Genomic DNA, 13,629 nt, shown 5'->3' on the forward strand with positions numbered 1-13,629 from the left:
AGCATATTTTGTGGCACAAACTAAAAAACAGCAAGATTTATCAAAGGCGATTTTATTTACAAAGGATTAATTAAAATGCAATAACAAGGAAATTGCTATACAGTAAGACACTGATGATTTTGTTTCTAATACATGTTATGATTTTGGTCCATAAGTAACGTTCTAAAGGATAAATTAGTAAACCACCCAAATAATGATTTTTCCCATTATAATACCAACTCTTCAATGAACTGAATGTATTGCACCATTTCCAAAGCATGTAAATATAATGAGCATACAAAACATGTGCATTGTAAAACACGTATAAATAACTCTCTCATTGTTACTTTCTGTGCGCACAGTATACTGCGTAGCCAGGTAACATCACCAGAGTGTTAAAATTGTAAACACACACTGGAATGAAAGAGGTATACAATAGAAATTAGACATTAGCATACATTATTTTCAATGTATAGATCATTTTTGATACTTATGATTGTGTCTTGGCACTTTTTCATGTCAATTTCTGGTGGTTTGATCCATCCAAAGGACAGGCGTGGCATTTCTCCTCCCAAAGTCATTCCATAAGTCTTCAAGTTACACTTAAAAATGCTAAATGGAGAGTGAGAACCATCCTCGGTCAAAGCATTGCGCCGAGATGAGTAACAGTATGACGTTGGGGGAGTCCAAAGGGAATCAAAGTGCAGTTGAAAACGGTACCGAAAACCACTTGAATGGAGATATGTCATCAGGTCTTTCCATTGGCCTCACTGGATGTAGGCGTTTCCGTGACACCTGTACAACGAAGAAATAAGAACATTTATCAGGGACTTTTACGTAAATGTTTAAAAACAGTCATTAAAAATTAAGTGCAAATGTTTTGGATTCAAAAGTTAAATACCAACAACTGGAGTACCGCACTGTATTAGAATACGGCTAACAGGCGTGAGTAAAACATTCCAACACGTTGACATGCTGGAACATGCCGAAAGCACCGGATGCAACAGCACACACACACACACACGCTCACATTTCCAGTTCTTACCATTGTCCTGCGCCGCGTCCTCTTTGCTCGCTGAGCTTTTCTCATCCTTTACGACGGGCTGCTGGTTCTCATCCTTTACAATAGGCTGCTGGTTCTGATTCTGGTTCTGACTGGTGCTCTGTTCTGCCGGCTGAGCTGCGGCACTGTCAGACTTCCTTATCGAACTGTGGCGTCTCTTGGACGGCGACGTCTTCACTAAAATACATTTATTGAAATGGCCAGCAAAAAAATAAACAAGCACCCCCTTCCTTTCCACGTCATTATTCCTCACGTTGGACTTTTTTGAAGACCGTGTTGCACATAAACTTCTGGAATCGGTCGGCGTAGAAATCTGGTCTATGCACTGACACCGTGTCCTGAAAGAGTGATGATAACTCAACGGGTTTCGTGAATAAGTTTATGAATCGTTTTAAGTACTTTGCAGTTGCAATCATACCCCGTCTTGAACCAGAGATTTCCACGTGTGCTCCAGCATCTTGATGAATCTGGGAGGGGAGGTGATGACTTAACAACTTTTTACATTTTCAGTACAAAGTACAGTCTGAGGACTGCTCACCTGTATGACTGCAGAATGTCGATGATGCCAAGGTACACCAGGAATCTTTGGCCTTGGGAGTTTCGTGCAGGTATCCCTCCCGTGCTGACAAATCAAATAAGATGAGAAGACTAAAATCATGGAGAATTCCTTAAATATGTCAACTATACGTGGAAGAAATCGTTCCAAGTTTGGATGCTTTGAAGTCGTTGCTAAATACTGAAGCGCATTTGTGAAAATATCCCCGTCCAGGAATTGTGCGAATGCTTGACATGCCGTGACGTCACACTCACGGGTCGTGGCTTCCCGAGGAGCTCGTGCCCCTGGCTTCCGCCTGAATGGCCTCCATGGGCGTGCTGTACAGGAACTTCTGGTTCTGCGGCTTCCTCCTCTCTGCTGCCGGCTCCGTCTGCGTCTCTCGGCCGGCCTGATCCACCACGTGAATCCCGAGGAGGAGGCTGTAGTCCATGATCTTGAAACTCTGCAGCACCTTGATTAAAAAAATAGACGAAAATTGGCATTGTGACCTCCATTCGTCGGATGACAAGAAAATCCCGTGGAAATGCCCCAGAAAAATGTCCACCCCTTCCCTTCCGGCTGTGTACGACTCTCACCAGGCAGTCCCGCTGGACAGTTTTGCAGAAGGCGCTGTACATGTCGGGATCCAACAGCATCCCGTCAGGCATGTCATGTAGGAAGTCCAGGTCCTTAAAGGTGGGTAAGGTCTTGGCGCGTTCCTTGGAGGAGGCCCTGCGGTTGTACGTGGAGCCCTTCAGGTCGAACTTGAGGTGCAGCTGCACGGAGGAAGGCAGCAGGTTGTTCATGACGACGACGCGGATGTTGGTGCCGTTTGCCTGGATGCAGTAGAGTCCGTAGAACTTGGGTAGGAGCGTCCGCTTGTTCTGGTTCAGGTTCTGGAGGATCGGGGAGAACGGCCCACAGTAGGCAATAGGTCATCTTTTGAAAATCTCCATCTTCCGTGAAGGAGAACAAAAAGTCACCATGAAGTATCCGGGAAGGAGCTTCTGCAGAAACTCGGCCTCTTTGCGTTGCACCGTCTTCATGATAAACTGGTCGTCGTTGGAAAGGTAGAAAAGCGACCCGCTGGCTCCCGGGTTGGACAGCTCGATCAGGTCCTCGCTGCACAGGGAACACTGAGAGAGAACAACACTGTAAGCTGACAATGTCTTTTTTAAAAACTATTGCAAAAAAAAAAAGAAAAGTACCATGTAGTCATCAGGCTGGATGCAAAACATCTCCCTGAAGTAGCGGAACGCGATGGGCGCGTACGTCTTGAACCTGAAGTCTCCGTAGTGGTGCGCTGGTGTGTGGCTGCTGCCTTCACTGCACAAGTGGAATCAAAGAAAAGTAGCTCTCGATAAATAACATCCAAATAGAATATCAAGAAATCAAACCAATTTATGCCACGTTTTTTTTTTTTTCAATTCAAATGGACATTTCATCATGGTGGCTTCAGGGCACCCACCCGGGGAAGTAGATACTCTCCACCTCTTCGAAGTCCTGCAGCAGCACGTCTCGCTCGGACTTCTGAGCCAAGCTGCACACCGTGTGCGTGATTCCCAACTGGATGGCGCCTTGCAGAGCCCACGAGGGTGTCTGCAAGGCAAACAAGTGATGTAAACATCAACAATACAAATCCGTACTGAGCACTCATCTCACCTTTTTGTACACAGTCTCCCCAGTCTGATCCACACCACGGTGGCCGATGGTTTTCTTCACAACTGGAGCTGGGCTAATTCCTGGAATCTAGCGGTAAGGACAACATCAGTATAATTGGCTCGACTCGAAAAGTATTGGAACGGTAAGTTCAATGGTGGACGGAAAACACTTTATTTCAGCGGCAGTTGTTTTTAAAGTGCGCTATCATTAACATCGAGTTGAGAATTGCGTAAACAGGAAAACCAGAGAGAAGAACGATTGTGAGTCGGCAGCGTTTAAAGACCATATTTATACTAGTTGGAGTACAAACAAGCAACCGTCAAGCATGATTCAACATTTCAAATCAAGCTATTGACCTCACTTTATGTCCATTTTGTTTTAAATTCCACATGTATTGGACAAACAAATGCTTATATTAGGGTTTTTCTTGTCAAGTCTCCATTTTTACTCCAGTTTGCGATTTACCGACATGAAAATCAGAGAGCTGTCTACGAGTGGAAATATCACAATACATTTCTAGGGGAGTCTATTGACTGAAAATGTCATTTTGGATGGCAACATGCTGCAGTTGCATAAAGTGTTCTTCAAGCCCCTCCCCGCCAACAATGTCTTACCTCTTTCCCGGCCTCAGCTGAATCTGGAGACAAATGGGAAGAGAGTGTATTTATAGGACAAAAACAACAGATTTTTGTCATGGTAGTGGTTGGAAATTGAACTCATACTGTGGAGAAGGGCAGCTGGGCTGAGGCCCAAACATGCAGACACACCTTGTTAACTTTTAGCCATGAAAGACTCACTTGTGCAAGTCTTTAACCAACTTTTTACAAGCACCCCTATCTTGTTTATTTTGGTCTTGCGTTTTTTTAAATTGTGTGATGATTTCACTCAATAAAAGCTACCACGTAGGTGGAGTTTGAAGAGGAAAAAGACACGTTTTCTTTTCCTTTCAGCGTTCATGATGACGTCAGACTTACTTCCAGAGTTGCTCTGGAGCCCCTGCGGCTCCTCTGGAACTGCGGCTGTGGCCATCCCAAGACTTCTTTAAACTTTATAACTAATGAAAATAAGGAAGAAAACTAAATAAATGGTCATGGGAAATCCATACTTTGCGGCGTAAAGCAAATGCTGTCATTGCGCGTTCGTAAACAAGGAAGCAACGCGGAAGTTGTCGGCGTTCGTCGAGTCACCTCAATGAGAACAAAAGTTCCGGTGAAAGTTTGAAAGAGTAAACAGAATCACAATAAAAGCGAGCCAAACACACCGGGGAGTGACATTTTGATAGCTCTTGAGCAGAATTGACGCCTAAAGTCGATAGATGTTTAATAAGTGATTGGTTTAATACATGTCTACCATTCAAATTCATGTTAGCGCTAAAGCATGTCTTATTTTGAAGGTGAGGGTTAAAACTAGGGAAGTGTGCATACGCCTGCTCTTTTTTGACGGTCTGATAAAGTTTGTAAAAGAAACAAAGAAACTTCGTTGGTCACAGTGGAAAGTATTTATTCAGTTTTCTGGTACATCTTTCCATTCGGGGTTTAACTACACACAACAAGACACGTCCCATTGTCATCGTTGACCATGAAAACAGTGACCTCTTGTGGACATTTTACAGATTGCAGCGATCGAGTAGCATTTGGTAATGCGTTGTCTTGGGCAGGCTCGAACCCTCTTGTTGGCTAAAAACACTTCTCCTCTTCTGAACACCTGTGGAAAAATCAAATCATTTTTTCGCATGATTGTTCATCATTTAGTTCAAAAGTTTTCTGTACCTTTAGCAAGCATTTGGGTCGAATTCGAAGTCGGGCTCGATGGGCATTGCAGGTGCGATGTACCCCGGCGTGGCAAGGTAGTCCGGGTTTGGCACCTCGCTGTCAAAGCAGGTCCAGCGTTCGTCTCCTTGCTTCCTGCAACACTCGTAGTGCGCCGTCATAGTTCCAAATTCCTCAATGCAGAACTGGCCCAGTGCCTGTTTCCACTGAAAGCACATGGGTGGAAATGAGCTCAGAGTCACCTAGTGTCATCTGCAGGTGGCAACAGAGAGACTGGAATAGCCACAGAAAGAAATAGATGCTTGCAAATATCATTAATTTCCTGGAGAAAAAAAAACAACTGAAAAAACAATTAAAAAGAATAATAAGTAATAGTATGAAAATTTGTGCAAAACCTAAATGCAATATTACAGTTGTAACATGAAATTCCTTCAACCTGTCAAAAGAAAAAAAAATCTCAGGTACACTTTTTTTAAAATGTATAGCGAACACTGCACAGTGAGACGACATCCTAAGTTTGCCCTCCCCTGACTCAAACCCTATTGATTACTGATGTTGTCTTCGGCTGCGTTTAACTCACAGCTTGCCTCGTGCAGCAGAGGACGGCGGCGTCCCTGTCCTCTCCGTCCAGAGAGCAGCACTGAGCGTACCAGAACTCCAGTCGGTTGATGGCTTCCCCGCGCCGCCTGAAGTGTCCCGCCCCCCTCCTTGGGAAGAAGCTCTCCGGGTACCTGGGGCGACCCTGACCTTGGCTGCAGATGGCGGGCAGGTTGAGCGCCGTGGGCAGGGCCGGTGGGAACGGCACGTCCACTTCTCTGGATTCCACTGCAGAAACAAGCGAGCTGGATCATCCTGGAGGTACTTTGTAATTTCTCAACTAATTGACATTACCTCTGAGATTTGTTTGGGAGACAATCAGAAGAATCCCAAATCCTTGAAGAAGTCCAATCCAAGTCATGGCTGGTGTGAGTGAATGTGATTTTCTTTTTTATTTATTTATTTATTTATTTATTTTTGCTGTTTCTTGCAAGCCCTAAAATGCAACAAGTGAACAGGCAGGCTCCTTATATTGACCTGGCGGGAGTGGGAGTGGGAGAAGGACCCGCCCCTACTTTTACCCTCAACTCTTGAGAGGATGGCCTTTTGGGTTTCACATTAGTGCATCACCTTTAAATCTTGCGCAATACGGATTTTGCCATGCAATTTAATTTAGAGCTATAACATTCCCCCCCAAAGATTTTACCAGTTGCTCAACCTCACCCACAATTCATGAATAGATTACTAAATATATGACCGTAATACATATGATTTAATTGTTATACTATGAAAAACTGTCGTGCTAGATAAAACAAAATTAGTGCATATTTTTAATGAGCGCAAAAATGTTGACTTGCATCGCTTTTAAAAATGTCGTAATCATTTCTCAACCAGTCGAATTGAATTCATCTTTTAAAAATTGAACCAAGTGAGAACTGATAACTGATATAAAAAGTAAAATAGACAATAAAGGAGAGTAAATAAAGACCATAATAATAATACAAATAAAAAATTAAATAAACTGTAATGCAAAAACCGAATGAATCAAAAAATTGTTTAAAAATGTTTATTATTTCTCAAGAGATGTGCAACTTTCCCAATATTCTGAACTCCTCTTTAAATGTCCGTCAACTTGGAAGCCAACTTCTTATCAAGTCATTCCTGGAAAAAAAAAACCCCAATATGCTGACCGTGGACAAAATACCGGGGGTGAATCACATGACACATCCTGTCGCGTTTATGAAAACCAGATTTTGCTCATCCTCCTACCAACAAAAGTTCACGGCAAAAAAAAAAAACATGCCAAGTTTGCGTATTTATTATCAGCCAACGTGTTCACCCAGCTGCTTCCTGTTTTCACATTCAACAACTTCTTTTGACTGCAGGTGGCATAACATCTCGTTACGCAATGGCAATATTGTCCGGTTGCACTTTCCCTCGGCTCTCATTGCTTACAAGCCACTTGAGTTGTGATGATGTGATTGGTCGCTGTAACTCGAGCAGCTGTAATTGTGACTGGAGCGCATCTCCGGTGCGTTCGGTGTCACTGGTGTACGTGACGCTTTGGAACGTGAGCTGCTGTGCCACTGATTTTCTTGGCGGCTGACCAGGACAAAACCTCAAAACTGTCAACATACCCGTCTAGTGACAACTTTATCCCATCCAGGTGTGTGTAAGTCAGAGAAAAAAAAATCAGACAACAAAAATACTCTCCAAGTATGTCGTCTATGATTATTGTCACTGCATTTGAGGTGCATCCATACCCGTCTAGCATGTGCAAAAAAGACAACTGCATCCTTTCTTCACACGTGACACAAAAATATTCCCAAAACCTTCCTAGATGTCATCCATTCTTTTAGTGACTCCGACTAAGGTTGCATCCAGCCGCCATCGATGCGTCGTTCAGGTCACACACATGAGCCTGTCTAGTCTATTGAAAACATTTCCGACAACTTTTTGGACAGGACGACTGTGGTCCTTCCTCCTGATTTTCATCCCTGCCTTCCTTTTCTACAGGTTGCCCACTAATGAGTAATTCCTACCCGTTGAGCCCTACTCGACTCTGAATAAGAATGTCTCCGCAATTTGACCTGCAGACGCATCACCGCTCCGGGCCGCCGCGTTAGAGAAAGGAGGGAGGGAGCAGGCGGGGGGGGGGAGGTGAGTGGACGCATGTGTCGCAACAAGCCGATTATTGAAGGCTACTTGATGAGCTCCTGCCTGGCAATTTGCATCCGTCTCGGCAGGAGGCGGATGAAGCTACATGTCAGACAATTGCAACATTTTTTTTTTCCAAGTGGTTAAGAATGACAGCTCCATTCTTCTTGTAAGCAGACACTTTCTTTTTCAACATGACCAGCCCCTCCAGGAGTCTAGGTGACCAGAAGGGCTTCAAAGAGAGTCTCAGTCACAAAGCCGAAACAGCACGCTACCGCAGCTGGAGCAGCCTGCGCTTCTCCCGATGGCGCAGCGGCTCCCAGAAGGCCAGCTGCCCCGGGACGCCCTCCACCAAGGCCGACAAGCACAACGACGTGAGCCAGACGCTCTTCTCGTTGGTCAAGACGCACAACGACGACTACACCGCCGACCCCGCCGGGCTGCTGGACCTCAACAGGGTTGACGACGACGACGACGGCGAGGAAGAGGAGCCGGACCGGTCCACATACTTCCAGAAGCAGCTTGGATCCATGCTGCAGCCCGGCGTCAACAAGTTCTCCCTGCGCATGTTCGGCAGCCACAAGGGTGTCGCTGCCGAGCAGGCCCGGGTCAAGTCCGTCGGCGTGTGGATCATCCATCCTTACAGTGATTTCAGGTGAGGTGCAGCCACACCTGTCGAGTGTCGAAAAAAATGTTCCCAAAGCATCACTGTCATGCATCCAAATAGTGACTGAAGGTGAGGTGCGACCATGCCCATCGAGTGTCTCGCATCGATACAAAACACCCCTTCTACATTTGTGATGGCGTAAATATTCCCAAAACATGAACATTAATCTCGAAACTGTCTTTGACTGAGGGGCAGTCATACCCATCTAGTCTATACCGTAAAAAAAAAAAAGACAAAAAAATACAAAAAAAACTACCCTCTGTCCATCATTCATTATTTTAGTGATTATGCATCTGACTACAAAAAAAAAATCTAAAATAAACATTATCAATATAATAATTTAATGTAAGACGCAGCCATACCCATCTAATGTATTGCATTTCGTCAAAGTATTTATTTCCCAAAATATCTTGCCAGGTCCTTACTGTCCAAATATTCATCCTCATAGTGACTTGAAGTCACGCGTTAGATGCAGACATACCCATCTAGTGTGACCGCAAAAAAAATATTCGCAACAAGGACGGGCTGCACATCCTAAATTTTCATGTTCAGAATGCGCTGCAGCAGCTGATGCAGTGTGTGGTATAAGGCGATGAAGGGATTTGATTACTGATACAGTATATAGGACAAGATCATCTGGATTATTCAAGCCTCTTGGTGAACTCATTCAGTCGCCTGCATCAATTCTGCCGTTATTTATTTATTTATTTATTTTTAGCGTATATGCCAAAAACGGGCCAGCATGTCATTGCAATCTATCTGCCGTCTTGCTCTCTATCGATAAGAGCTAATTCAAACAATGCATAGGCAGCATGCGGGCCAGTGGCAGACGGACAACCCACGTGGGAGGAATGCTAAGAATAATTTCAATCTTGCCTTATTATGCAATAATATGCAGACAGATGTGGCGAGGATTATAGCACGAGCGCTTGCCTTATGCTGCAAACTTGCCTTTAAAACGGAGGCGGAGGTCAGATGGCGTGATCCGTCCCAATGACTTTATTTGGCCGGGATACAAAAGTGCCCAGAGGACAATCGGCGGGAAATTAAGGGCGGCCGAGGGGGAAATGACATTGAGTGGACAGAAGGCCAGGGTCTTAGCCACCAATCTGCCAAAATGTCCGCCTTTTTGTCCCTGCACCCCCCGGCCGGTCAGCTGGCTCCTTCATCAACATTTATTGTTGTTTTTATTAGCGTTGTCATAGTCAGATTTTTACATGCATTTACCTTTGGAAAGCCAGAAAGTGAGAGTGAAGGTAGAATTAATGTCTTTTTTTTTTTTTCATTTGAAGGCAGATTTTTTTTTTTTTTTTCATGCATTGTCTTTAGAAATGTAACATTTGTTTGGTCTTTTTTTTTTTTTTAGAATTTTTTTAAAAATTTGTCTTTGTGAAGAATTCTGTGAAATTTGGCGTTCCTTGTATTCATTTGTTGCCAGATATTTCAAATTCTATAATAATTGCATTATATTTGTAAAAAGCTATTATCTTGATAAAGGTTGATTTTTTTTTTTCTTTTCTTTTCGATTCTTAGAATTTATAGATTTTATGATCCTTGTAAATGCATTTTTCTTTATAATTTTCTTTATTAATTTATATTTCATGAGATATATTTCTGTAATATTTCTTTTTCTTTTTTTAATTTTATTATCATTGTGATGGCAGAAATTTATTTCTGCATTTTAATTTAATTTAATTTAATTTAATTTAATTTAATTTAATTTAATTTAATTTAATTTAATTTAATTTAATTTAATTTAATTTAATTTAATTTAATTTAATTTTCTTAGCAGCAGTGTTCCTCCAACTGGGGGTTAAAAAAAAAAATTGTCTAACATTGCTCCACTTCCAGCCTTGAAGTTCAAATAAAATTCAAATACAGTTCTCCATCAATTTCTTGAACACGCTTGAACAGCTATGAAAGTCTTGGTCGTCTCTGGAGCGGCCACTTAATCTATTGCAACATGATCGCAGATGCCGACAAAGTCCTCATGTTAACCCCGTCCATCACGTCCTCTTTTCTCAATGGCTCTACTTCCCGCGGCATCTAATGAAAACGAGCCTTAATGAAGTCGAGACGGCGGGTGGAAAAAGAATCTGGGAGCAAAAGCGGGAAACCCAAAACCAGCCCCGCGGGACACTGGAGACCCGGATGGCAACTTGTCGGACATCTGACAGAAACATTTTGGTGGCGTGTCGAGCGGCGAGGTGACATTGTTGCGGTGCGTTGGGTGACACGCGGCTGCGTTGTTAATGAGCGCGCTTCCTCTTGTTCAACTGGGTCATGCACGCTGTTGTCATCGGACCTCACAGCTGTGTGACCTCACTTGTGTAATTGACATGTTGGCGTGTTGACGGTGTTCTGTCCAGGTTCTACTGGGACCTGGTGATGCTCCTGCTCATGATGAGCAACCTCGTGATCTTACCGTGGGGCATCACCTTCTTCGAAGACCAGAACACCATCCCGTGGATCACCTTCAACATGCTGTCCGACACGCTCTTCCTCATGGACCTGGTCTTCAATTTCCGCACGGGCATCCTGGGCGAGGACAGCCACATCGTGCTGGACCCCAAGTGCATCCGCCTGCACTACCTGCGCTCCTGGTTCCTGGTGGACTTCATCTCGTCCATCCCGGTGGACTACATCTTCCTGGTGGTGGACCTGGAGTCACTGCAGGACTCGTCCGACGTGTACCGGACCGCTCGAGCGCTCCGCATCGTGCGCTTCACCAAGATCCTCAGCCTGCTGCGACTCCTGCGCCTATCCCGCCTCATCCGCTACGTCCACCAGTGGGAGGAGGTACGGACCCCGTTTTCGGATGGGTAAAGGAAAACAGACTCATCCGCGGTTCTCCTGCTTTAGATGTTCAACATGACGTACGACCTGGCCAGCGCGGTGGTGCGCATCGTCAACTTGATCGGCATGATGCTGCTGCTGTGCCACTGGGACGGCTGCCTGACCTTCATGGTGCCCATGCTGCAGGACTTTCCCGCCGACTGCTGGGTGTCTAAGAACGACATGGTGGTCAGTGCACGCAAGTATAGTGACCTGTCTAACCCTGATAGGAAAGTAGTACATTGGTGCCAAAGAAATACAGTACCGTTTTTTTTTATTTTTTATCGAGCAAATAACGGAATCTAGTTTAAAAAGGGGGCTACTGTCGTGGTTCTTGACTTGCTGCTTTGGTCCTGCTCAGAACGCCACGTGGCACATGCAGTACTCGTACGCCCTGTTCATGGCCATGAGTCACATGCTGTGCATCGGCTACGGCGCCCACCCTCCGGACGGCTTTAGCGACGTGTGGCTGACCATGATCAGCATGGTGGTGGGCGCCACCTGCTACGCCATGTTCCTGGGCCACGCCACCAACCTGGTGCAGTCCTTGGACGCGTCGCACCGCCAGTATCAGGAGAAGGTAAAGCGGACAATAATAAATTTGGGAAGCTGACGTTTGCACCGTGGAGCAGATTTCTTTACTTCTCATCTGTCTTAAGGTATCTGTTTTTTTTCTTATTTGTTTTCTTACTTATGTGAAAATATTTTTTTCTCATTTATTTTCCTGATTTTCCAGATTTCTTTTTCCCGCTTATGGTTCTTTGTAAAGGTCAAATGTGTTGTCTGTCTTAATAGCGAAAGTTTTAGATGACTTCCATCTTTGGGGCAGATTTGTTATTATTTGTAATTTTCTTTTTCATTGAAAAAAAAGAACATTTTAAATAACTTGTGAGGTGGATTTGATTTTTTAAGTCAAATTATTATTTTTTTTAACATTTATTGATTTCTTACTTTATTTTTAAATAATTTTTCAGTGATGCAATCATCATAACTATTTCTGGAAATACCACTGTATCATATATTTTGTTCTTACTTGTGCAGCAGTGTGATTAAAAAACATATGAACAACTTTTTTTTTGGGAGCGGTTGCTAAAAGCTATTAAAACTCATCTTGTAATCCACTCAAATGAGGACTAAATCCATCATTATTGTGATTGCGCAACACATGGTGGCAAACGTGACGCATCAGTCCGACGGCACTCCAGTTTGATTCTTCTTTTTTTTTTTTTTTGCAGTATAAGCAAGTGGAGCAGTACATGTCGTTCCACAAGCTGCCTGCAGACCTCCGGCAGAGGATCCACGACTATTATGAGCAACGATTCCAAGGCAAGATGTTTGACGAGGACAGCATCCTGGGAGAGCTCAGTGATCCGCTAAAAGAGGTAAGAGATTTTTTTTATTGACGATAAGAAGAAGAATTATCAAAAATGGAAGTAAATTCTCTTCTTCTGGCCAGGAAATTGTCAGCTACAACTGCCGCGGTCTGGTGGCCAACATGCCCCTCTTCGCTAACACTGACCCTCACTTTGTGACCGTGATCCTCACCAAGCTGCACTTTGAGGTCTTCCAGCCCGCCGACTTCATCATCCGCGAGGGCACGCTGGGTCGAAAGATGTACTTCATCCAGCACGGCACCGTCGTGGTCATCCCGCGAGGCAGCAAGGACATCAGACTAAGCGACGGCGCCTATTTTGGGGGTAAGATGTCCAACTTACTTTTCAGGCGCAAACGGTGATTTGTCATCAATTCTCTTGTTTTCAGAGATCTGTCTGCTGACTCAAGGCCGACGCACAGCGAGCGTGAAGGCCGAAACGTACTGCCGGCTTTACTCGCTTAGCGTGGACAGCTTCAACGAGGTGCTGGAGGAGCACCCGCTGATGAGGCGGGCCTTCGAGAGCGTGGCCGTGGACCGACTGGGGAGGGTCGCCAGGAGGCCCAGCAACCAGCCTTCCCCAAACGAGTGACTGTCCACAAATTAAAGAAAGCAAATAAGGGCCCCATTTCATGGAAATATTAGCAAATGGAACAAATGCTAAATGTAAATGTTGCTCAGCATCCTCTTATGCTTTCTAAGACTGACTCTGTCAATCATGCAGGATGTTGGCAGCAGCTGGATGGCCGGAAATCCTCATCATGTCGCTTTTGTAATCTCACATGCTGTATGTACATGGGGGTGGGTTTGCGGCCTAATGTTAACCAAGGATAAGCTGCGGTGATGTCATAACGCCAACTATACAGATTGTACTCATTATATTGTACTCATATATTTTTTTTAAAAATCTATCAATTTTGAATCTGAGTTTTCCTTATTCGGATCCTCAGTGGGCTTGTACTTATCCCGAGTAAAAAAGTATTTGTGTCTTGTTGGGAAAATAACAAATCTTAATTTTTTTACTTACCGTAAAAGATGGAGAATTTCAAAATA

At 44.2% G+C, this 13,629-nt stretch overlaps 3 protein-coding genes across 3 annotated transcripts; 1 reads left to right on the top strand and 2 right to left on the bottom strand.

Moving 5' to 3' along the window:
* Positions 1 to 36: 36 nt before the first annotated feature.
* On the bottom strand, positions 37 to 4,436 carry LOC148321607 (phosphatidylinositol 4-phosphate 5-kinase type-1 alpha-like). Its single transcript, XM_088319191.1, has 13 exons — positions 4,214 to 4,436; positions 3,854 to 3,876; positions 3,240 to 3,326; positions 3,046 to 3,176; positions 2,786 to 2,903; positions 2,561 to 2,713; positions 2,174 to 2,473; positions 1,853 to 2,049; positions 1,581 to 1,664; positions 1,461 to 1,509; positions 1,296 to 1,380; positions 1,025 to 1,219; positions 37 to 774 (listed from the first exon to the last, which is right to left on the bottom strand). Exons 1-13 carry the CDS (start codon positions 4,266 to 4,268, stop codon positions 728 to 730), a joined length of 1,524 nt encoding a protein of 507 aa, XP_088175317.1. The 5' UTR covers positions 4,269 to 4,436; the 3' UTR covers positions 37 to 727.
* Positions 4,437 to 4,722: 286 nt separating this feature from the next.
* On the bottom strand, positions 4,723 to 6,041 carry LOC148321608 (extracellular matrix protein 1-like). Its single transcript, XM_088319195.1, has 4 exons — positions 5,900 to 6,041; positions 5,589 to 5,833; positions 5,009 to 5,214; positions 4,723 to 4,943 (listed from the first exon to the last, which is right to left on the bottom strand). Exons 1-3 carry the CDS (start codon positions 5,964 to 5,966, stop codon positions 5,011 to 5,013), a joined length of 516 nt encoding a protein of 171 aa, XP_088175321.1. The 5' UTR covers positions 5,967 to 6,041; the 3' UTR covers positions 4,723 to 4,943; positions 5,009 to 5,010.
* A 1,679-nt stretch (positions 6,042 to 7,720) lies between these two features.
* On the top strand, positions 7,721 to 13,498 carry hcn3 (hyperpolarization activated cyclic nucleotide-gated potassium channel 3). The gene is made up of 7 exons (XM_088319190.1): positions 7,721 to 8,357; positions 10,739 to 11,168; positions 11,232 to 11,393; positions 11,566 to 11,784; positions 12,440 to 12,586; positions 12,661 to 12,901; positions 12,966 to 13,498. The coding sequence occupies exons 1-7, from the start codon at positions 7,897 to 7,899 to the stop codon at positions 13,166 to 13,168; spliced, it is 1,863 nt and encodes a 620-aa protein (XP_088175316.1). The 5' UTR covers positions 7,721 to 7,896; the 3' UTR covers positions 13,169 to 13,498.
* Positions 13,499 to 13,629: the final 131 nt, after the last annotated feature.

The sequence above is a fragment of the Idiotropiscis lumnitzeri genome, chromosome 16 (genome assembly GCF_059441095.1).
Source record: "Idiotropiscis lumnitzeri isolate Australia: NSW breed Sydney's pygmy pipehorse chromosome 16, RoL_Ilum_1.0, whole genome shotgun sequence".
NCBI lineage: Eukaryota > Metazoa > Chordata > Actinopteri > Syngnathiformes > Syngnathidae > Idiotropiscis > Idiotropiscis lumnitzeri.